The sequence below is a fragment of the Gadus macrocephalus genome, chromosome 4 (assembly GCF_031168955.1).
Source record: "Gadus macrocephalus chromosome 4, ASM3116895v1".
Classification (NCBI taxonomy): domain Eukaryota; kingdom Metazoa; phylum Chordata; class Actinopteri; order Gadiformes; family Gadidae; genus Gadus; species Gadus macrocephalus.
In genome coordinates this window covers 27,010,550-27,034,739 of record NC_082385.1, presented here as the reverse complement: position 1 = coordinate 27,034,739, position 24,190 = coordinate 27,010,550, and the positions used below count along the sequence as shown (strand labels likewise).

Here is a 24,190-nt window from a genome sequence, read left to right as displayed (position 1 = left end):
GCTAAACAACTTTGCCTTTATTTTCTATTTTAATACTAAAATGCCTTTTTAACTTTCTATTTTTGCATATGTTTTTCTTTTACTTGCCTATTATTTTATTTCATTGTATGACACTGTTTATATGTGAAGCACTTTGAGTCTGCCTTGTGTATGAAAAGTGCTATATAAATAAAGTTGCCTTGCCTTGCCTTGCCTTGCCTTGCCTTGCCTTAAGAACAAGACCACACAAAGTTATGTTTAAAGTTACGTTTTAAACGTTATACTTCATATGTAAAGCTGAATCAAAGCTGTATTTCGTGATGCCAGAGCCAGCAGGCCAGACTGTCGACCCTCTACCTACCACTCTTCGGCCTGCTGTTGGAGAACGTCCACCGGCTGGACGCCAAGGAGTCCCCGGCACTCAGCGGGAACAACAGCGTGAGTCTGTTATTTTTCTCACGGTCTGTCAGATACAGCTGGGGTGTGTTTCGATAATTTTTGACACGTTTTAACAGATGTGGGGTTAAGATCATCCAGTTGGGGTTGGGATCTTCAAACTAAACAATTTTGAAGACCTAGAGACACAGGGAGACTTATGATCCTCCTCTTTCTTTAATTAAAGTGTTTGATGTTGGCTTGGTGTTTCCAGAATACCAGAGAAGACTCCCTGGCAACCCCTATGAAGACAGGAAGCATCTGTATGGAGAGCGCGCTCCATAAGGACGTGTTCGGGGCCATCTCAGGAACGGGTAAATCCCCTGCACATAAATCCCCCCCCACACACACAGACACACACCTATCCAGCCCAGAGTTTAACATACACACAAGTCACATTGGAACAAATTATGGATAGTCTCCAGAGGGCACGGCAAACTTATGGTTAGGGTGACTCCCCAAGGGCGAAAGGTTCTTGTTTCGAACCCTGATGTCCGAACTCTACCTGTTGGTCAAAGGCATCCTTAAGTTAAACCCCCCACCTTGTCAATAATGCCCCCAAAATATAATTGACTGTTATTTTGGATAAATGCACATGGCAAATTAGTAAATAGTGAATAATAGGGTAATATAGCAACATTAATAGAGCTAGGTTAGGCAATTCATTTTTTAAAGTATTTTCCATCCTATTTGTTGAAATTTGCTTAACATCCGGAAAGCTATAAATAAATCCAATACTCTGACAAAACAAGAAACAATTCGTGTATCTGTGGCAGATGGAGGCCCACCCAATCATGGTCTGGGATTTTCACATTTTCTCTTTCGCTGCCTGGATTCTCCAAACTGCCTTCCCTAGCGTTAAATATTCATTGTATTATATGTGGCCACACCTCCTCCCGCCCTCTCCCCTCCCCTTCTGCCCCCCCTCCCCCCCAGCCTCCCCCCATCCCTCCACCCCCGCGGGCTCGGTCCTGCAGCCCGGGTCGCGGGGGTCGCTGGTCTCCACGGACTCCTGCAACAGCCTGCAGGACAAGAGCAGAGAGAGGTCCAACTCCCTGGACAAGGTAACACACACACACACACACACGCATGCGCACAGGTACGCACACACACACACACACACACTAGCACACACACGCACACCCACGCGCATGCACGCTCACACGCACGCAAAGGCACGCACACACACACGCACAGGCACGCACACACACACACGCACAGGCAAAGCACATGCACACACACGCACACGCACACACTTCAGTTTCATTGGTAATGGGGACATGAAACCCTGGTCCTACCACAGCGTTCAATCCAGATCCACGCATGTTTCAGTTGCATTCTGTTATTTATTAATATTTGTATACATATGCACAAATTAAAATGCAACACTTGTTTTGATCCTCGTCGCATCCCGTTCGTCCTTGGGACACGGACGTCCACTGTGTAAGATCTCCTTTGGTGTTTAGGGTACGTTTGGTTCACAGCAGAGGTCGAAGGTCGAAGGTGGACCCAGGCCACCCCAGCTCATCACGTGCATCAGAACCTCTGACCTGTAAATGGCCGCCATTGAAAAAAAATAATAAAATGGCGCTGATCCCTTCATCCGAACCCCTCATGTTTGAACTACAGCCCCCACCGCACCCTAACCCTAACCCCACCCCCCCCTAGCAGAGGGAGAGGTTCTTCCGAAGGTCTGCGTCGGTCAACGTGCCCCCCCTCCCCGCCCCCCTCCCGCTCAGCGGCGAGGGGCGGGGCAGCGCCTCCAAGCGCGCCACCATCGACTTCTCCGTCCTCAGCGTGACCTCGCTGGCCCCCGCCCCGCGGCCTGCGGCCCACGGCGACGGTGTTGCCGAGGACGTCGGCAAGGTCGCTGATGTCAAACCCTCGAATGCAGCGGGCCGGCCCATTAACATGAGCGATGGGGAGAACACCCCTTTACAAGTATTTAGTTTGACCCGAGTCCGTTTCTCCCTCCACTGTGTGTCGACTGCAACACTCTTCAAAACAAACAGTACAGAACTCCGCAAACTGCTCCCTTTACAAAAAGAAATGTCCAACGATTTTTTTGTTAAAAATGCATTTCGTCAACCTCTTAGCATAATTGTTAAAGTCAAATTATTAGGTCAATTTTGTATTTATCGTCAAAAATGCCTCAGTAGGCAGATAGTGATCTCGGAATGTAATAAGCACTCTGATTGGCTTAGGATATAGCCAATCATAGTGCTTATTACATTCCGTTAGGAGAGTTGGGTTAGATATCAGAATTCGGCCAAAACATGACTGAGGCAATTATACTATGAGGCTAACGATTTAAGACCTCCTGAATGCCAGGAGGGCTTTCCCAGACGTCAGCAGCCCTAGTGACGTCAGCGGTGCTCTGCATGCCTGGTGTGGTTTGATTCACGGCCCGCTGAGACCACTCAGGGGTGGGGTTTAGAAAAAATGAACAGCAGATGGGGGCGTGGGGGGGGGGGGGGAGCTAAGACGTCACGAGCGTTAGAGAAAGCGAAGTTATTCTGTGTCGAAACTCCCACCTCTCCCTGACCTCATGTCCCCCAATTATTAATAAATGATTATCATTCATTTATTTGCTCCCCGTTTTTAGTCCGGAGTATTATTTGTAATGATGGAGTCTACACTTGATTTGGCTTATTTTCACGTGTCGTAACAAAGGTCAATAAGGCAGTTTGCAGACTATACAAACCCCTCTAATCGCCAGTTCCCCGTCTTTCAACACTGAATCCTGAGTGGTGTGCTGTTCTGTATGCTCCAGAAGTGGTGGTTGGGCTGGACTCAAAGCCAAGCCACTAGCCTTTTAACCAAGAGTCAAACCCTCCACTTTCCCTATGAATGTGTCTCTCTCCGCCAAACCGCGAATGCTTGGCTGAGAGAGCACAGCTGCTGTCTACACAAGCCATTTTTGGACACATTTCTCTCTCTCTCTCTCTCTCTCTCTCTCTCTCTCTCTCTCTCTCTCTCTCTCTCTCTCTCTCTCTCTCTCTCTCTCTCTCTCTCTCTCTCTCTCTCTCCCCGCTCTCCTTTGTCTAGGGAATTCATTTCAAGTCTCTCTGCGCAGAAGTTTGTTTTGCTGTGATTTCTCTCTCTTGGCACTGCGGTGTAATTTGTATTCATGTTCTTTTGATTTAGGAGAGGAAAATGGTTGACTCTTCTCTTCTACCCTCCATTCCTCCCCTCTCCTCCTCCCCGCCTCCTCTTCAACCGTCCCCAACTCCTTTTCCTCCCTTCTTCTTCCCTCTTCTTCACTTATTTCCTCCCTCTCCTCTCCTCCCCTCCTCTCCCCTCACATCTTCTCTCTTCCCCTCTCCTCCCATCTCCTCCCCCCTCCACTCACTGCTTCTCTCATCTCTTCTTTCCTCCTATCCTCCCTCTCCTCTTTCCCCCCTCCTCTCCCATCCCCTCCCCTCTTCCCTCCTCTCCTTCCCACTCCTCTCCCCTCTCCTCTCCTCTCTCCTCCTCTCCTCTGTCCTCCTCCCTTCCCTCTCCTCTATCCCCCTCTTCTCCCATCCCCTCCCCTCCTCTCCCTCCCCCCCTCCCCTACTCCCCCCCTCCCCCTCCCCTCTCCTCACCTCCCCTCCTCTCCCCCCTCCCCACTCCCATCCCCTCCCCTCCCCTCTTCTCCCCTCCCTTCCCCTCTCTCCCCTCTCCTCCTCCTCTCCCTCTCCCCTCCTCTCCCTCTCCTCCTCTCCCTCTCCCCCCTCCCCACTCCCCTCTCCTCCCCTCCATTCCCCTCTCTCCCCTCTCCCTCTCTCCTCCTCTCCCCTCCCATCTCTCCCCTCTCCCTCCCCTCTCTCCCCTCTCCCCTCCTCTCCCCTCCCATCTCTCCCCTCTCCCTCCCCCTCTCCCCTCCCCTCCCCCTCTCCCCTCCTCTCCCCTCCCCTCTCTCCCCTCTCCCTCTCCCTCTCCCCCCCACCCCTCAGAACCAGTGTGCCTCTGCACTGGGCAGCGCGGTCCTCCGATGCGACAAGCTGGAGCGGGAGGAGGTGAAGAGCCTGCTCATGTGCTTCCTGCACGTCCTCAAGAGCATGTCGGAGGGTAAGGGCACCCCCCGGGGAGGCCTGGGGAGACGCAGGGGGGAGAGGGGAGGCCTGGGGAGACGCAGGAGGGAGAGGGGAGGCCTGGGGAGACGCAGGAGGGGGAGGGGAGGCCTGGGGAGACGCAGGGGGGAGAGGGGAGGCCTGGGGAGACGCAGGAGGGGGAGGGGAGGCCCTGGACTCTAACACCGCCGATCGACAACGGTTCAGTGGCACTCTGAACCGTTTCATTTTGGGACAGTTGAATGGGTTGGATGATGGATTGGTGGACCGTGAGTGGGTGGAGAATGGTTGGATGAATTGATGGATGGATTATTCACCGATGGACGATGAGTGGGTAGCTGATGGGTGGATGATGGATGGATTGATGGGTGAATGATGGATGGATTGATGGGTGGATGATGGATGGATTGATGGGTGGATGATGAATGGCTGGATGCTGAATGGGTGGGCGAGGGAGGGGTGATGAACGGATGATGGAGGAATCGATGGGTGGATGATGAATGGGTGGGTGGATGGATGGACGGACAGATGGATGGATGCCGGACAGACCAGGTGACGTAGCGTTGTCTCCCCTCCATCTTTCAGAGGCTCTCTTCACCTACTGGCACAAGGCCTCACCCTCGGAGCTGATGGACTTCTTCAGCCTGCTGGAGTAAGGGTTACTCCTCCTGCACCACCTCCTCCTCCTCCACCAACACCTCCTACACCACCTCCTCCTCCACCAAATCCTCCTCCTCCTCCACCACCTCCTACCCCACCTCCTCCACCACCTCCTACACAACCTCCTCCCCCCCCTCCTCCACCACCACCACCTCCACTACCTCCTCCTTCCCCTCCTCCTCCTGCACCTTCTCCTACACCACTTCCTCCCCAAACTCCTCCACCACCTCCTCCGCCACCTCCTCCCCCTGCTCCTCCTCCCTCCCTCCTCGTCCAGACATGACTTCACCTCTACCTCCTCCACAACCAAACACACACACACCTCCTGCTCCTCCACCTTCTCAAACACACCGCTTTACAGACCCAATCCCTCCACCTCCTTCCCCACCTCCTCCTCCGCCTCCTGTCCCACCGACCTCCACCCCCACGTTAATAGTTGTTGGGTGATGTAGCTCAGGTGGTTTAAGTGTGTGTTTGTGTGTGTGTGTGTGTGTGTGTGTGTGTGTGTGTGTGTGTGTGTGTGTGTGTGTGTGTGTGTGTGTGTGTGTGTGTGTGTGTGTGTGTGTGTGTGTGTGTGTCTGCGGGTGTGTGTGTGTGTGTGTGTGTGCATGCATGGGCGTGTGTGTGTTTTGTTGTGCATGTAGGCTCATGGGTGTGTCTCTGTGCAAGTGTGTACAGGTGGATAAGTGTGACCCCACTGGTCTCTAAAAGAATCCATATGATCTCCTCTGCAGGGTGTGTCTCCACCAGTTCCGCTATGCAGGGAAGAGGAACATCGCCAGGTACAGTCCCTCCTCCTCTTCTTCCTTCCTCTTTTTCCTATACCTCTTCCTATTTCTCTTCCTTTTCCTCTTCCTCATCCTCCACTTCCTCCTCCTTCTCATCCTCCTCCTCCTCTTCCTCCAACTCCTCCTCCTCTCCCTCATCTACCTCCTCCTCTTCTTCCTCCTCCTCCTTCCTCTTTCGGCTCCTCTGCCTATTTGTCTTCTTCTTCCTTTGCCGCCTCCTCGTTCTCCTCATCTGAGTGTTCATCTTCCAGTACAAAGGTTCTTGGTTCGATCCCCAAATGTCCGCAGCCTAACCTGTAGGCATGCTAAGATGCCCCTGGACTCCCCCCCTGCTCCTCAATGACATGGATCTGAATTCACTCTTCAGCTGTTTTGTATATAATTTTAATCAAATACAAAACCCTAACCCTACCCCTGACAAACATCATTCAAAAGTCACATGTAAAAGGACTAAACAGTAAATTGTAGTAAGTAAACAGTCAATCATGTCAAACTCACCAAACAGCTTAACTGATTTACCAACACTTTCCCTGCTTTTTCTTCCTCTGAGTTGCTCTGCTGATTTTCTGTTAACCCTTTTCATTTATTTGGTGTTTTTTTCTTGAATGTAATGCTGCCGGCAAGTATGTGTTGTTGTTCAATAACTGCCCCGGCCCCTGGGTTCACCGGACCCCTCCCATTGGGTAAGAGCTCTGCCCTGCCTCGCCCTGTCTGACCCCATGAGGCTATCACCGTCACTGTAGCGTGTCACCTGCCTTCACCTTACTAACCCACGTGTGTGTGTTCCTTAAAGGTACAGTGTGTAGGAATTAGTGGCATCTAGTGGTGAAGTTGGAGATTGCAACCAATTCTTTTATTTTTTATAAAGCTTATTTTCATGGGATTATATACAATTATACCACGGCCTGGGGGAATACTTGATTCTGATTGGCTGAAGGGTGTGCATTAACCCCTGATATACGGACACCTGCTAAGTAGTTCCAGTCAAATTGTCTGTTCAGCCTTTAAAACGAGAGTTGGTAAATTGTGAAAAATGCATTAAACTGTAATCAGAAAACGTGGCTATATGCTATAGACCCTCGAGTATCTGTGGTATAAAGGCTGGGACTAATTTAAAATTATAATTAAGTACACTTTATGTTGAAAGTATAGACCGCCTTGATACCCATTGAAACGAATGGCACGGTGATTCAGTCTTCAAAACGAGAGCTGGTCTGTAATCAGACAAGGGCGGTTATATGCTATCCAGGGGTGTCAAACTAATTTTAGCTCAGGGGCCACATGGAGGATAATCTATTCCCAAGTGGGCCGGACCGGTAAAAATATGGCATAATTATGTAAAATTAAACATGCTGTGAGCACACCAAACACAGTTTTCCCATTTACTTCCGTGAATAAAAAGGACGATGACCATTTTTCTTGGAAAATTCTGCACTCTGTGTCCACTTTTCGTCTTTTTGACAGAGACATTTTGGGGCAATGAGAGTGCCAAAGCGCATAATGTTGAAAGTATAAGGCAGAACGACAAGGTAGCTCCGGGCTAGCTGCACTACCTGTTTATACTTGCTCCCTGCTCAGCCCCGGTATAAATTTTGCTTGCTTAACATAATTGCTATTGCGACTTCTAGTGGACACATTAAGAACAGCAGCTTCCTTCATTGAAAAATAGCAGATCATTTTACGTTTCATTCCAAAGCGACTTCCAGTTACACACCATTGTCCAGTAGTTCAATGTACAACAAATTAATCAGTGGCAGTCAATGCAATCCATGTAATGATAGGAAGGATTTTTATAAAAAAAATTATAATTATTATTATTTTTTTTATTTTATTTTTTTTACAATACTGTACTTCACAAAATCATCTCGCGGGCCTGATCTGGCCCGCGGGCCGTACGTTTGACACCCCTATAAGACCCTAGAGTATCTCTGGTATAAAGGCTGGGACGAATTTCTATTAATGGACTTCGCGGAGGCCTCCGCGTCGTCCATTAATTCCTGGTAATGGACACCTCGTTGGGCATTATCCCCTTACTTAAATCATATTTATGAATATTATAATCCTTTTCTGCCAAGTGTGTTCCACTGATTCTACACACTGCGACTTTAAGCGGGTGCAGTGAGGTGCTAAAGTGTGTTTTGCATACTCTTGAATTCCATCTGTACTCTTAGTCCATTCCTGTGTGTAGTGAAGTGTGTGCTTAAAGTGATGTGAACAGGTTTTAAACACATAAAATAACCCTATCACAGAGGGATCTGTCCACTAAACAGCTACACAATATCTTGTCAGGAAAGTTTCTTAACAGTCTCCTAATAAACTAAGTCTGGCCAAGACATAATTTTCTGATGCTTAATGCACACCTTGACATGACACCCCATAATACAATTTTTAGAAGTAAATAAAGAAAAATAGTTTTCCATCACTTTAACTTGACGTGTGGAATTCATACTCTCAGCCCATTCACTGTGTTGACTCCAAGTGTTAGCTCTAAGTATGTACAGACTGCAAACCTATCTGATATAAGTGTGTACTGTCATGTGTGGTGTGCATCATCTGTGTGGCAGTGCAGCTTTTGTCCCATTTTTTTTTATGTCAGTAGAACGACATAAGTCACCCGTAACCAAGAATGATCCTCCTCATCTAATGAATTCATTTTCATCATTACGCTGTGCATAAAACCATGTCTGAAATAACTATTACTAAGAGTTCTAGTGTTTTTAGAATCGAGTTTTAAGAAGGTTCAGAATGTTGTTACAGAATACAGTTTTAGAATGTCATTTTTAGAGGGTTAACAATGTTATGATGTTAAAATGTTTCGATCAACTGTTTTCACGTTTTAATTTAAATGAGAACTCATCATGATGCAGCTGATGACAGCCGTGCTGACCAATGACCTGGCTTCTCTGTCCTTCTGCTCGACCAACAGGAGTCAGGAGGGGGCGGGCCTTGTGGCTGCGGACAGGAAGTCTCTGACGCTGCCCGTGTCTCGTAACAGGGCGGGGCTTCTGCACGCCCGCCTCCAGCAGCTGGGCACGGTGGAGAACGCACACACCTTCAACAACGGTGAGTGTGTTCTCAGTGTGTACTGTTGGTAAACACTAAAGCTATTGTGTAACAGGCAAAAATTGAGTCAATTATAATTTAGTTTTTTAACATGGAGATGAAGCAACACACCTGAACTCTTTAATTTCCGGCCTTGGATTAACAAAGTACATCTGTTCATCCACCTTGTTAACAGTTTACTTATAATCAATATTATTATGGATGTGTATGGGCAAGATCAATAGTACATGTTAGCTTGTTAGCCTGCTAGCACATTTTCCTCCTAGCAATGTTAGCATGCCCTAACCCCCTATTTGTAACTCGTATGATGCGTTAAAGCTCTAGTTTATGTTTGTGTGTGTGTGTGTGCGCGGGCGCGCACGTGTGTGTGTGTGTGTGCGTGTGTGTGTGTGTGTGTGTGTGTGTGTGTTTAGTGTACTCCCACTCTGAGCCCGAGGTGAGCAACCAGTGTCTGCTGGAGGCCAACGTGTCGACAGAGGTCTGCCTGACGGTGCTGGACACCCTCTGCGTCTTCATCAACGGATTCAAGGTGCCGTTCGATCGCATGAGTGGTGTCAATCCAAAGTCACTTTTTAATGGCCGCCGCTGCTCATTAAGTTTCACCTGTGTTATCAAGACGCGGCCAGGAATGGACCACCCACTAGTTGTCAACATGAGTAATACCCAGTGGCGGCTGGTGATCGAGGATGTTGTCGGGGGTCCTCCCCCCAAATATTTTGAATTTTGTAGATTTCATTTCCTGTATTCTGCTGCATATTGGGGATGGCCACAATCAATTACCTATTGCCTACTATTCATTCAGATTCATAGTCTACATACCGACTTGCAGGGCCTGGACAAGCTTACACTGCATATACGTTACAGACCTACTTTATGCCCATTCCACCTGACTTGGAGTAGGGCTTTATTTCGAATGACCAATAACTTGCCTAATCATTGACGTTCAGACGCATTTAAATGGTTGCTGGCAGTGGCAAGTACGGTCTATCACACAATTAAACGAGGATAAACGCTATGTATTTCTGTTGATTTATTTCGTATTTTTAATAGTTGATTCATGGTCTGCAGATATATTTCAAGTGACTATTTCACGGAGGGGCGGCGCCCTAGCGCCCTCTATTGACCCAGCGCCACTTGGCATAGCGCTGTAACTTCAATACTCATGTGGGCTTTGGGTGGGTGCTTTCAGAGTCAGCTGAGCTCAGACCTGGGCCACAACCCGCTGATGAAGAAGGTATTCCAGGTGCACCTGTGCTTCCTGCAGATCCCCCAATCAGAGACAGCCCTCAAGCAGGTGTTCACCGCCCTGCGGACCTTCATCTACAAGGTGAGACTATTGTTGATGTTTTCACACAAACAGGGGATGCGACTCAGTGAGGTTGGTTCATAAAATACATAAAGCAGCACGATGAAAGCAAAATATGAACACCATTTTGAATGAGAATTACCATTAGAAAAATTACTAATTACAACAAACTATTGAGGAACAATGTGTATACACTAACTAATGAGATCTATAAATGAACTGTGAAGGCCTATGATTGGGTTAGTGGCTGGACAATGGGTATGAGGCGTGTACACTGTAATTAGAATAAATATAAATGAATATATATAAGAGTTGAGTGTGTTTGTATATACATTTGTTTCGCACATTTATTTGCAGCACAAAGTTTATTTTAGAGATTTGTTTAGTTAATAAGGTTTCTATAAATAAGGTTTCTATGAATAAATATAGTTTATTTTATATGGGAGGTAGGAGTTGTTGGTTGTGACTGTGTGTGTGTGTGTGTGTGTGTGTGTGTGCGCGTGTGTGTGTGTGTGCGTGCGTGCGTGCGTGCGTGCGTGTGTGTGTGTGTGTGTGTGTGTGTGTGTGTGTGTGTGTGTGTGTGTGTGTGTGTGTGTGTGTGTGTGTGTGTGTGTGTGTGTGTGCGTGCGTGCGTGCGTGCGTGCGTGCGTGCGTGTGCGTGTGTCAGTTCCCGTGCACGTTCTTCGACGGCCGCGCGGACATGTGCGCGGCGCTGTGCTACGAGACGCTGAAGTGCTGCAACTCCAAGCTGAGCTCCATCCGCAGTGACGGCGCCCAGCTGCTCTACTTCCTCATGAAGAGCAACTTCGACTACACGGGCCGCCGCTCCTTCGTACGCACGCACCTCCAGGTACGCACACACACACACACACACCTGGAGGTACAAGCACACGCTAGGCAGGTACACGCACCTCCAGGTACGCACACGCACCACGCAGGTACACACACACACACACACCTGGAGGTACACGCACACGCTAGGCAGGTACACGCACCTCCAGGTACGCACACGCACCACGCAGGTACACACACACACACACACACACACACACACACACCTGGAGGTACACGCACACGCCAGGCAGGTGCACGCACCTCCAGGTACGCCCCTTACACACCTATGGAGCGCCAAAAGGGTCAAAACTACGTCTCACAGCTCATACCACTTGAATCAAATCAAATCAAAGTCAGTCCTGATCGAAGCGACCCGGGTTCGATTCCTGCCCGTAAACCTTTGCTGCATTTCCTCCCCTCTATCTCCCGTACCTTACTGTCTGTCTCACTCTATAATAGAGCATAAAAATGCAAAACTTAAAATAAATAAATAATAAATACGTCTAATAATTTAGATTTCATATACATTTGCGTTGATTTAAAGTGACGTAAAAGTTATGTTTTACCCAAAAATCCCCTCATAATAATTGTCTTACGTTTCAGTTTTTTCCGCTTCATTGTACCGTGTTATTGAGTGTCTGTGTGTGTTAATGTGTGTGTGTGTGTGTGTGTGTGTGTGTGTGCTTCCCAAGGTGGTGATTGCCGTCAGTCAGCTGATCGCTGATGTCCTCGGCATCGGCGGGACCCGCTTCCAGCAGTCGCTCTCCATCATCAACAACTGCGCCAACGGAGACAAGAACATCAAGGTGACCATGGCAACGCACCCCATCTCACTGCCCACCTCCACCACCACCCCCCGGTCCACCTCAGTCTCTGTCTCCCTATCCACCTCCACCTCTACCCCCACCTCCATCCACCTCTCCACTTCTGCTTCTCCACCTCCACCACCCTCTCCACTAGTGTGTGAGGTGTGTTGGGGGGGGGGGCGCCCCCCCACACACACCCTCTATAACCTTCCTACTATTCACGTCCCAGTGAGGCACGGGTTCCAACGTTTACTGGCCTGTGATCCCCATTGTTAGAACACTTATCACGACCGCAACGTCTCCCCTACACCGGAACACACCGTCACACCGTCACCCTGTCCCTCCCCAGCACACGGTGTTCCCGTCGGACGTGAAGGACCTGATGAAGCGCATCCGCACGGTGCTGATGGCCACGGAGCAGATGAAGGAGCACGAGGACGACCCCGAGATGCTGGTGGACCTGCAGTACAGCCTGGCCAAGTCCTACACCAGCACCCCAGAGCTCCGCAAGACCTGGCTGGACAGCATGGCCCGCATCCACCACAAGAACGGGGAGCTGTCCGAGGTGGGACTCCCGCCTCGTGCTGCGCTATGCTAGGCTAGGCTAGGCTACGCTAAGGTATGCTAGGCTCCGATAGGCTATGCTAGGCTAGGCTAGGCTACGCTAGGGTATGCTGGGCTCCAATAGGCTATGCTAGGCTAGGCTACGCTAGGGTATGCTAGGCTCCAATAGGCTATGCTAGGCCACTAGATTAGAATGGACTTTATTCGTCGTTATGCAGTCTACAGGGACAAAGGCCAGTTAAATGCAGTTAGTATCTAACCAGATGTGCAAATGTAGTGTTCTTTACAGATATACAGGCAAGATAAGATAAGATATGATGGATAACATAAGAATAAAAAAATAGAGTGCATAAAGAGTATAAGGAGTAAATGCTACAATATTGAAAGTAATATTAGCATGATATATATATTTATTTTCTCAAAGGTAAATTGAACATTATATGAAAAGTGTGATTGTAAGAATATTATATACAATATAATATTGTAAGAGCTTATATGTAAGACTCAAATCCAGCAGTGCTAAAGCAAAGAATTGCTATAACCTGCAATATGCAGAGTTATGTAAGTGGAGAGGTACAATATACTAAAGAGGGTGCAAATGTAAGTTTGTATGTACAGTATGTAGTCTGAACTTTGTGGAATGGTTGTTGTCCAGTGTGCTGCATTCCTCCTACAGTGTGTAGCTCTGTCTTTGTTACAGTTTGTGTAACTTTATGTTTGGCAATGTGTGTGACAGTGTGTGTAACATTGTGTATTTGTGTGTGTGTTTGTGTGTATAATTCAGGCGGCCATGTGTTATATCCATGTTGCTGCACTTGTGGCAGAGTACCTGTGGAGAAAAGGTGAGCGGGTCTGTGTGTGTGTGTGTGTGTGTGTGTGTGTGTGTGTGTGTGTGTGTGTGTGTGTGTGTGTGTGTGTGTGTGTGTGTGTGTGTGTGTGTGTGTGTGTGTGTGTGTGTGTGTGTGTGTGTGCGTTTGTTTGTCTGTAGATGGTGCTGTATTCCCTGTTTCTAGATTCCCACTAAACATTTAAACTGTTTATCTTAGCTATTCATGAAATTGAACTGAATTTAAAGCCTACAGGTTACATTTTTCAATAAACTTCCTCAAATACAAAATTTGACTTTAACAATATATATCAATTGTACATATATTTTTTAAGATACAATATACAAAGATGACAACATTTTCTATAGATTATCAAACAATATAATCATCATTATGAGCATCGAGAATCATCAAGCAATGTATGTAGATATATGGCATCGTATTGTGTGATGTATTTAATCAGCGTTACAGTACTTCATTAGCGGGTCACCATCCATACTAGCTATTATGTTGAATGGGAACCATTATGCCAGCACTTTAACACGTTTTATTGCAGTCATATTACCCAGACACCCCCACCACACACACACACGCACGCACACACACACGCTCACACAGGTCTTGTCCAAGGGTCATCTCTGGGTTCCAGTGCTGAAGATGCTCGGGTTTCCTTCGATGAGCATGTGCCAGTCCTCTGTGCACGTTTGAACCTTGAGGGAACATGCATGTTTGTCATGTTATACAACCACCAGACCTTAATGTGGAGCACAGAGTGGTTTAATACAGCCCCCCCCCGGCATGCCTAAACACAGAGCCTGTGGTGCTCTATGACCTGAGAAACTCATCAAATGACCCACAGCAAAGTGTTTCATTAATATTGATTCATTTATTAATATCTCCGAGCAGACCACTCAGTTTCAATGTCCATTTAATATTTTCCTCCTTTTTTTAATTGTCAGAAATTAATTAATTATGGCTTAATAACATATATTTTTTTTCTACTTCTACTATTACACTACTACTACTCCTACTGTAGTACTATTGCTACTCCTACTACTCCTACTACTTCTACAACCACCACCACTACCACTACTACTAAAGTACATTCGACCCCCAGCATAACGGAGACCGATACCTAATGTCCGCCATCTACCAATTTTATCACAATCATCACGTTATTTTGATTAAAATGTTTTCCATCCGAAATGCGCCAACAAGTAGCAATAAGGCCTCCATCTCCAAAAGACTGTTCAGAGGTCCGAGGTCGTGAGTCAAAGGGTATCGCCGGCGGGTCATGTGACCGCTGCATGTGTCCCGTGTGTGTGTTTCCCCCGTGTGGCAGGAATGTTCCGGCAGGGCTGTTCGGCGTTCCGGGTCATCACGCCCAACATCGACGAGGAGGCGGCCATGATGGAGGACGTGGGGATGCAGGATGTGCACTTCAACGAGGTGGGGGCCCACTTCCTGTTCTGGGGTCTATCAGGATCTGTAGCGGTTCCGGTTCTAGAATAGTGCTATTTTTTTCTGTTCTCTTCCAGGTTCTGATTTTGGTTGTAGTCCTGTTTTTGTCTAGTTTGGTTGGAAGTCTGTTCTAAGTGTTTTTCATTTTGTTTTTACATTCTTCATTTTCTAACGGTTTCGGTTGGGTTGCTCTATGGTTTGTTTCTTTTTTAAATCTCATTTTGGTTGTTTTCCCTTATGTTCTATTCTGTTCAATTCAGTTCTACGAATATCTAGTTTTGGTTCCTGGTGTGTTAGGGTTAGGGTTAGGGTTGTTCTTAGGGAACGGAAATTCTAGTCTCAGTCTGTGTGTTTGACCAAACCTAGGCTTTCTAGCCCAAATTGTTTTTTCATCTCCTGATGAAAAGAAGTTCCTCACTTCTACTCAATTTTATGTTGTGAACTCTGGCTTGTTTTTACAGTCCCAGTTTAATGCCAGATTAGGCTGTGATCTGAATCGAGAAACATTAATAGTGCTGTTCCTCCCACAAAATTATTAGATCCGCAAATAGTACTGCAGTAAAAATGTTATCTCTTATCAGTCTGTCGCGTGGTGGTGTACTGTAGACTTTGGGGCAGGACTTGGCTCACACACAAACGCACACACTCACACGCACGCACGCACGCACGCACACTCACACACACACTCACTATCACACAAACATACACACACACACACACACATACACACACATACACACAATGTATTACCGTGGAAGAGCAGTAGCTGAGCTTGCCTTTGGACAAGGTTGTAATCTGGCATCAGAATCACCGGAGCTACGCACTATAGGCCCTGATGCAATCATGCACGCACACACACACACACACACACACACACACACACACACACACACACACACACACACACACACACACACACACACACACACACACACACACACACACACGCACACACTTTGCTGTGACTTACACAAATTGTTGACCTTTTTAACTGCACTGTACGATATTGTGAGTTAATTTAAAGATAATTACAGCAATTCTGAAAGCGTTTTCATCTAGTAACATCTTCCCCTTCCCCGTCCAACACACTCATTAAGCCCATCAACAGCTTTATGAGTAGCGTTCAGTCCATCAGCCTCGCGGCTCGGAGAGCCTTTACGACGGTAGTATCGGGATCACGGCTCTATAAAAACCACCCACGCACTCCCCGTCCCCAGCTGCTGTGTGTGCACTGTGGCAGACATGCACTGGGGCTCCTGCAACACGCCTCGAAGCCAGCAGGTCCACGGTTCAACTGAGACCGGGACCTCCACTGGTGGAGGGAGCTCGTCCACGTGTATCGCTTTGTAAGATAAGACGATCCGGAAGTAAACGGGCTCAACCATTCTAGCAAAACCATTTGAGGGTAGCTACTGCTACAGACGGGCGGATATGAAAATGTGTAAATGTGTGTGTCTGTGTGTCTGTGTGTGTGCGCCTGTGTGTGTTTGTGTGTGTGTGCGTGCGTGTGTACATGTGCGTTCGGGTGTGTGTGTGTGCGTAGGAGGTGCTGATGGAGCACCTGGAGGAGTGCGCCGACGGCCTGTGGAAGGCGGAGCGCTACGAGCTGATCGCCGACGTCTACCGCCTCATCATCCCCATCTACGAGCAGCGCCGCGACTTTGAGGTGCCACGGGAAACCCTCCCAGCACTCCCCTGGCGACCCGCAGCCGTGACCCTCTCGTGTCCCTGACGACAGCATCACCAACAACCCAATGCCGTGGCACCCGCGTCCCCGACAAGCCGTGTCCATGACCACCCCCCCTCCACGACGACACAATCTCCATGACAACCGATGGCCATGACAGTCACTTTCATGAAAACCGATGTCTTTGACAACTTGTGTCCATGACAACTGCATCCGTGACAACCCCGCTCCCTGACAACCCCCCCTTCCATGAAAACGCACCTGCACAACAAGAAATTACCATGGCAATCGCTTCCATGACAACCCGCCACCAAGAAACCCTGCCTTCATGACGACCCACGTCTTTAACCACGTCTGTCCATGACAACAATTACCATGACAACCCTCATCCATGAAAAAAACACATCCATGACAACTGTTGTTGATGATATCGTAGTTCATTGTTCAGGGTGCAGTCAAGTCACTATATGACGTATGTGTGTGTGTGTGTGTGTGTGTGTGTGTGTGTGCTTGTGTGTGTGTGTGTGTGTGTGTGTGTGTGTTGCAGAAACTGACCCACCTATACGACACCCTGCACCGCGCCTACACCAAGGTGATGGAAGTGATGCATTCTGGGAGGAGGATGCTCGGCACTTACTTCAGGGTGGCCTTCTTCGGACAGGTTAGACCCCTAGACACCTGCCGCTCGGACCCTCTTCTGCCAACGCGCACATACACAGTTACACATATGCACGCCTGCACACGCACGCCCTAGCAATCACACACACAGACACACAGACACAAATTAGCGAGCAAGCGCAAAGCGTACAGCGTGCAATTTCTGCATGTAGCTCGACAGCAACAGGAAGTGGACTGGTATGACATGCACTAACATGCACTAACATGCACGTGGCCGCGCTGAGGGTGTTGTGTTTTAACAGCCTCTCTCTGTTTCCCCCCCGTTCCCTCCAAGGCTGCGGTGAGTACAGGGTGTGGCTGGGCTCCTCTCTCCCTTAAACACATGTCCGTCTTTCCCTTTAAATATGTCTGTCTTTTCCCCTCGAGTCCGTCCGTCCGTCCGTCTGTCCGTCCCCCTTAAACCTCCCATTCTGCTCATCTTCGAAGCTTGACGATCATGAGTAGAATGTAAAAAAAAAAGCTAGAACTTTCTCCCCCCTCCGCCTCATCCGAACAAAGTTCTCTGCATTTCCTTCCTTCGTGTAATTGATCGGACCAATCAATCGCCTCGATGATCTGAACCAGATCAATATGGTCTTTAGAATGGCCGACCTGATTTGCACCAATCTTTAGATCTGTTGTTGATTAATTGGAGAATTCAAGATTCATCCTGATTTGAAGTGTTCCTGTGGTCTGTCGTGTGATAGAATTTGCAAAAATAATCATTATAATGAATAATATATAATGATATGTATAATGATAGACAGATCAAAGAGAGTGAGAGAGGCTGGGAGGTGATAGAGAAAGTGTACGGGTGGGATTTGAAGAGAGAGAGAGAGAGAGAGAGAGAGAGAGAGAGAGAGAGAGAGAGAGAGAGAGAGAGAGAGAGAGAGAGAGAGAGAGAGAGAGAGAGAGAGAGAGAGAGAGAGAGAGAGAGAGAGAGAGAGAGATGAATGGGGAAAGAGCAAGAGACCGCTTTTTTGTTCTTCCTCCATAAAAACCATCCCACCGTCATTCCACCGCAGCCTGTCACTCAGAGCTTGAGAGGGGGCGGGCCCTCACTCTGTAGTGGACGGCCACCGGAGCGTCTGACCTGCCCGGCTGCTCCTCTGGCCGCTCTCCTCCCCTGCAGGGCTTCTTCGAGGACGAGGACGGCAAGGAGTACATCTACAAGGAGCCCAAGTTCACCCCTCTGTCCGAGGTGTCCCAGCGGCTCCTCAAGCTCTACACACACAAGTTCGGCCCCGAGAACGTCAAGATGATACAGGACTCCGGCAAGGTGTGTGTGTGGGTGTGTCGGGTTGCATGTGTGTGCGTGAGTTTGTACAAATGTGCGCATGTGTGAGTGAGTGTGTTTTAAAAGGATCACCACTTTGGCTGAAAAGGAAATTTTATTCATCACTTTATTCATCACTTTATAAAACAATTTGAAGTTTGAAATAAAACCAAATCGGAGAATGCTAGCGTTACTTTAGGTAATTTAAAAATTATTTGATCACACACTACCTCCCCAATCCTTATCCAACCTCAAACATTCTTAAAGCTTCCCTCAAACCTTCCTAAACCTCCTCAAACCCTCCTTAACCTCCTTAAACCATCATAAATCTCTTCCAACCCTCCTAAACCTCCTCAAATCCTCCTCCAACCTTCCTAAACCTCCTCACATCATCCTCAACCTCCTCACGCCATCCTCCACCTCCTCAAACCTTCCTGAACCTCCTAAAACCTTCCTAAACCACCTCAAACTGTTTTAAACCTGCTCATCCCACCTAAACCTCCTCAAACTGTCCTAAACCTCCCCCAAACCGCCTCCAACCTTTCTAAACCTCCTCAAACCTTCCTAATCCTCCTCAAACTGTCCTAAACCTCCTCATCCCTCATTAACCTCCTCAAACCCTCCTCAACCTCCTCAAACCTCCCCCAAACCTCCTCCATCCTTTCTAACCCTCCTAAACCGCCTCCAACCCCTCCGCCCCTCAGGTGAACCCCAAGGACCTGGACGCCAAGTACGCCTACATCCAGGTGACCCACGTCACGCCCTACCTGGAGGACAAGGAGCTGGAGGAGCGCAAGACGGACTTCGAGAAGAGCCACAACATCCGGCGCTTCGTGTTCGAGACGCCCTTCACGGCGGCGGGCAAGAGGCAGGGCGGTGTGGAGGAGCAGTGCAAACGACGCACCGTGCTGACCAGTAAGGCTCCGGGCAAAGTGGTGATTCGTGTCCAGGCTCAATAGCCGAGACACCTCAGGTTGTCCCTCAGGTTGTCCTTGTATTTCGTCGTAAATGAAAGTTTGTTGTCGGTTAGTATTTGATGTTTTGTAATGTTTGGGTGTGGTTATTGTGTTTAATCAAAGTAACCAGAACTTTTGACTTTTTTGTCACTGTTTTCGTACCAGTAGGGAGCAGGACACACATGTTCACTTGTGGCTAGTATGACTAGTACGACTAGAATGACTAGTATCTATGAGTATGTGTGAGTTTTGACCAGTATTTTTCAAGGCATTAATACGCAAGAGCTGTGGCCCTAATTATCTTCTGTACATTTATCACCATTATCTCACACGACACCTTTTCATCTAGTCATTTTTCTATTTCATCATTTCGTCATTGTCATTCTTGGCGGTGTGTGACTGACTCACGGTCAGCTGATAAGCCCTCCTTCTGGCTCATTGGTTGGACACCATTAATGGGAAACACCCGACACAACACATCCTCTCAGCCAGGAAACCACACTCCCAGAGGTCAAAGTTCAGCTGCTATCTAGCGTTTTCAATAATCACGCAGATACAGACAACCTGTTCCCCGGGGTTAATACCTGAACATTTCCTCAAGCACTACATGTTTGTTGACTCTCTCTCTCTTCCTCCCATATCCCCCCCCCTCCCCTCCACTGCCCTCTCCTCTCTCTCCCCCAATCCCCCTTCCCTACTCCCTTCTCTCTCTCCCCCTTCCTCTCCCCCCTCCTCTCCTCCCCTTCACCCCCCTCCCATCCCCCTACCTCCTCTCCCCCCTCCTCTCCTCCCCTTCATCTCCCTCCCTTCCCCCTACCTCCCCTCCCCCTTCCTCTCCCCCCACTCCTCTCCTCCCCTCAACCCCCTCCCCTCCCCCCTCCTCTCCTCCCCTTCATCCCCCTCCCTTCCCCCTACCTCCCCTCCCCCTTCCTCTCCCCCCACTCCTCTCCTCCCCTCAACCCCCTCCCCTCCCCCCTCCTCTCCTCCCCTTCATCCCCCTCCCTTCCCCCTACCTCCCCTCCCCCTTCCTCTCCCCCCACTCCTCTCCTCCCCTCAACCCCCTCCTCTCCCCCCTCCTCTCCTCCCCTTCATCCCCCTCCCTTCCCCCTACCTCCCCTCCCCCTTCCTCTCCCCCCACTCCTCTCCTCCCCTCAACCCCCTCCCCTCCCCCCTCCTCTCCTCCCCTTCATCCCCCTCCCTTCCCCCTACCTCCCCTCCCCCTTCCTCTCCCCCCACTCCTCTCCTCCCCTCAACCCCCTCCCCTCCCCCCTCCTCTCCCCAGCCACCCACTGCTTCCCGTATGTGAAGAAGCGCGTGGCGGTCATGTACCAGCACCAGACGGACCTCAGCCCCATCGAGGTGGCCATCGACGAGATGAGCGCCAAGGTGGCCGAGCTGAGGCTGCTCTGCGCCGCGCCCGACGTCGACATGATCCGCCTGCAGCTCAAGCTGCAGGGCAGCGTCAGTGTGCAGGTAGGCGGGACCCCCGCCACGTTCCCCTGTCGAAAACCCCCTAACCGTGACCCCTGGGGGGGGGGATCTCTTGGGATTACAGTTGGGGGAGGCATGGCCTCAGGCTTGACAATGAAGCCTGAGTTGAGACTGTAACTGCCTTGATGGGGGGACCGCCACGGGCAGCTAATTTTGCTTATGTGAGAGGGTCCTGCTCGTCCCATGCGTGTTGTGGACCCCGCATAGTCTGCGTCATGAACTCCGTTGTCGCGATGAGGTTGGACCGTTAACGTGACGGCTCCCCTTTTACTTTGACGGATTCAAAGGTTGTTTGTTTCATCCGGTCTAAAAATACGTTACATTTACATTTAGGGTATTGACGCTGTTATAAAAAGCGACTTACAATAAGTATAATTGTCAGAGGAAAGAGAAACAACAATATATCGCTGTTGGTACCGTTAAGATGTTCATAGAAGGGCCAAGGGCCAAGCACTACCAATTCCTAGGTTAACCAATTCCCTGTTTACAACACTCTTCCACCAAAGCCTGGAGGCCATGTTTGCCCTTTCTACATTATGATAACACTAGATCCTTTGAGACCACTGCCTTGGCTCTTCCTCTGACCTTTGACCCATAACGTCTGCAGGTCAACGCCGGGCCCCTAGCCTACGCCAGAGCCTTCCTGGACGACAGCAGTGCTAAGAAGTATCCGGACAACAAGGTCAAGCAGCTGAAGGAGGTTTTCAGGTACTACCAACTTAGCTGAGGAGGTTGAGCGGGTTGGCTGGTAACCGCCAGGTTGGTAGTTCGATCCCCGGCTCCTCCTAGCTGAGAGTTGAAGTGTCCCTGAGCAAGGCACCTAACCCTAACCTGCTCCCGACGAGCTGGCTGTCGCATTGCATGGTGGATGTCGCCGTCGGTGTGTGAATGTGTGCATGAATGGGTGAATGTAAGGCAATATTGTAAAGCGCTTTTGATAAATGCACTATAGGGCTGCAGTGTCTATGGTAAATGCAAATGCATTTAGCATTTACTTACCGCTGCCTGTTTTTTCATCCAGGCAGTTTGTGGACGCCTGTGGGCAGGCCCTGGGGGTGAACGAGCGGCTGATCAAGGAGGACCAGCAGGAGTACCACGACGAGATGAAGGCCAGCTACCGGGACCTGGCCAGGGAGCTGTCCGGCATCATGCACGAGCAGGTAGTCTAGCATGCTAGCACACTAGCTTGCTAGCAGGAAGTAAACGGCAGAGAGCTGTCCAGCATCATGCACGAGCAGGTAGCCTAGCATGCTAGTGCGCTAGCTGGCAGGAAATAAACGGCCGAGAGCTGTCCAGCATCACTTGCAAGCAACGTTCTAGAAGGAAATAAACAAAATAATACTTCCTGGTAGGATTACATTCCCATTGATAATAATAATTATAATAGTAAAAATAATTATGTTGATTAATGTTGATGTGCTTTGGAGCCACGTTAGATGAACCCTGATCAAACTATCAGTGATTTGTTAGTGATGGAGAAACTAAACTAATGCTTGTTACTAACCACGCCTTCCTCTGCTTCCTCTGCACTCAACCTCAACAGATTGGATGGTAAAACTGCTTCTTCTGCTTATCTGTGTGACGTCTGTATTAAAAAGTGATTTAAGATAGTCAGACTTATAGTAGTTGGTTGGGCTTAGCAAAGTCATTGTAATGCATATGAAACCTGTTTTGGATGCGTGTTGTATGTACTTTCCCTCTGTGTAAACGTTTGTAACCTTTACGGTCCTTGATTTGTGATATTGTTTTGAACGGATTGTGTGTTATTTTTCAGATAAACCCAACGGACGACGGCAACAGAAACACTCTCTCCGACTCTCTAGGGATCTTCAACGCGATCAGCGGCACCCCGACCAGCGCTAACACACACGGCTCAAACTCCGTCCTCTGACCTCCCGACTTTTCCTCCAACACTCACGATTGACCACTACTTCTTAAGCCCCGCCCCTCCCAGAGCGATACCCGGACAAAATACGTTGTCCGATTCTTCCTCCGATTTACAGAATTTAAAAATGGTTGATGACTTGTTGGAAAGCTAATAGGTTTACTCTGGAAAAATGTGCACAAATTATTAGGTGGAAAATATCCCATAAACAAAGTAGACGAATACGTTGTTATCATTTGTCTTTTATTTGTCTTATTAGTTTTACCCTATTGGATGCCAGATTCACAGGGAATGCATATAAACGACAGGGTCCACCAATGAGGAAAGGTTATTTTAAGACAAAAGTTGATTTTATTACCTGACATTTTTGAACGAACATCATTTTGTGAAATATTGTTGACATCCAAAACACAAAGACACTCCTCATTCCCGTACATGTGGCTAAAAATAAGCAGCGAAAACAGCAGTTACCTGCTGTTTTCTGGTCCAGTGCTGGCGGTACAAAAGGTGTGCTAGCAGGCTATTAATGGATTTACTGTTTTGGTCATACGGCTTAAGACTCCTTAAAAATAGATTATTGTGTACAGTAGTGTATATATGTAATATATATACAGCATTACAACTATAGATATTGTCAGAGGTTTACATGTTCGATGTAATCTCTACTAAATCGAACATTGACTACATTCCTCTGTTTATAAACTGTATTTTTTAATCTTTCGTTTTTGTGTCCCAGAAGATTGCATAATGTTTGTTTTTAGGTTCCAATGCAGAAAAAGACAAAGAATTTTTCAATTTATTTTAGACCAATGTATTTTTTTTAAGTAGTTTTTTTATCTGAGCTACTTCAGTCCATGGGATAGCATCTTGAATAGCACGAATATATCTTCAGAAACAATGTGTGCAATATTTTCTACTAATACCGAGACCTATTGCACAGAAGACCTCTCTTGCCAAAGAAATTAGAAAATAAGAAAACATTTTGTGCAATGACAGGTTTGATGATTATTTCCCATCTTCTCTGTCTCCCTGGCTTTTTATTGTCGATTTGAAATAATAACTTTTTTATATCTATTAACTTCTCTTGTAAATATGTCCTCAAACTTTTTTAATAAAGACTATATAAATACAAATGCACTACATTGTTAAATTAATTTGGTTCTGCATGAAACGCACAGCAAACCCTACTTTTTAGCCAATCAGAGAACAATCATTGAAGTCATTTGGAGGTTTCAAAGTAAAAGCTCCCAGCTAATCTCAGCTTGCTGCATCAGTGCAATTAAAACATGTCATGAGCTATTTCATCTCTGTCTATCTAAGCTGATAACACAATCTCCTCACATCGTTCAGTGTTACGTTACGCTGCATACTTCTGAACCATAAATACATTTAAATCCCATTAAAATGATCAACAATGAGGAAGCAACAAATCCATCTAAACAAGACCGCACAACATCGTC

General features: G+C 48.0%; 1 protein-coding gene across 3 annotated transcripts in view; it reads left to right on the top strand.

Moving 5' to 3' along the window:
* Positions 1–23,863, top strand: part of LOC132456457 (dedicator of cytokinesis protein 9-like) — a 47,009-nt gene extending 23,146 nt beyond the window's left edge. The window contains exons 27-48 of one of the 3 annotated variants that reach the window (XM_060050812.1): positions 307–417; positions 629–728; positions 1,351–1,478; positions 4,353–4,467; positions 5,055–5,121; positions 5,864–5,911; positions 8,913–8,980; positions 9,394–9,509; positions 10,170–10,307; positions 10,954–11,136; positions 11,813–11,926; positions 12,276–12,491; positions 13,275–13,332; positions 14,660–14,766; positions 16,322–16,444; positions 17,013–17,126; positions 18,255–18,401; positions 19,103–19,313; positions 20,637–20,827; positions 21,453–21,553; positions 21,867–22,005; positions 22,620–23,863. In XM_060050812.1, coding sequence (XP_059906795.1) covers positions 307–417; positions 629–728; positions 1,351–1,478; positions 4,353–4,467; positions 5,055–5,121; positions 5,864–5,911; positions 8,913–8,980; positions 9,394–9,509; positions 10,170–10,307; positions 10,954–11,136; positions 11,813–11,926; positions 12,276–12,491; positions 13,275–13,332; positions 14,660–14,766; positions 16,322–16,444; positions 17,013–17,126; positions 18,255–18,401; positions 19,103–19,313; positions 20,637–20,827; positions 21,453–21,553; positions 21,867–22,005; positions 22,620–22,736 — 2,712 coding nt within the window. In that variant the 3' untranslated portion in view covers positions 22,737–23,863. Of the gene's footprint in view, positions 1–306; positions 418–628; positions 729–1,350; positions 1,479–4,352; positions 4,468–5,054; positions 5,122–5,863; positions 5,912–8,843; positions 8,981–9,393; positions 9,510–10,169; positions 10,308–10,953; positions 11,137–11,812; positions 11,927–12,275; positions 12,492–13,274; positions 13,333–14,659; positions 14,767–16,321; positions 17,127–17,417; positions 17,641–18,254; positions 18,402–19,102; positions 19,314–20,636; positions 20,828–21,452; positions 21,554–21,866; positions 22,006–22,619 lie in introns of those variants that run through there. The other 2 variants (XM_060050813.1, XR_009525481.1) reach the window with 2 other exon arrangements.
* The last annotated feature ends 327 nt before the right edge of the window (positions 23,864–24,190 follow it).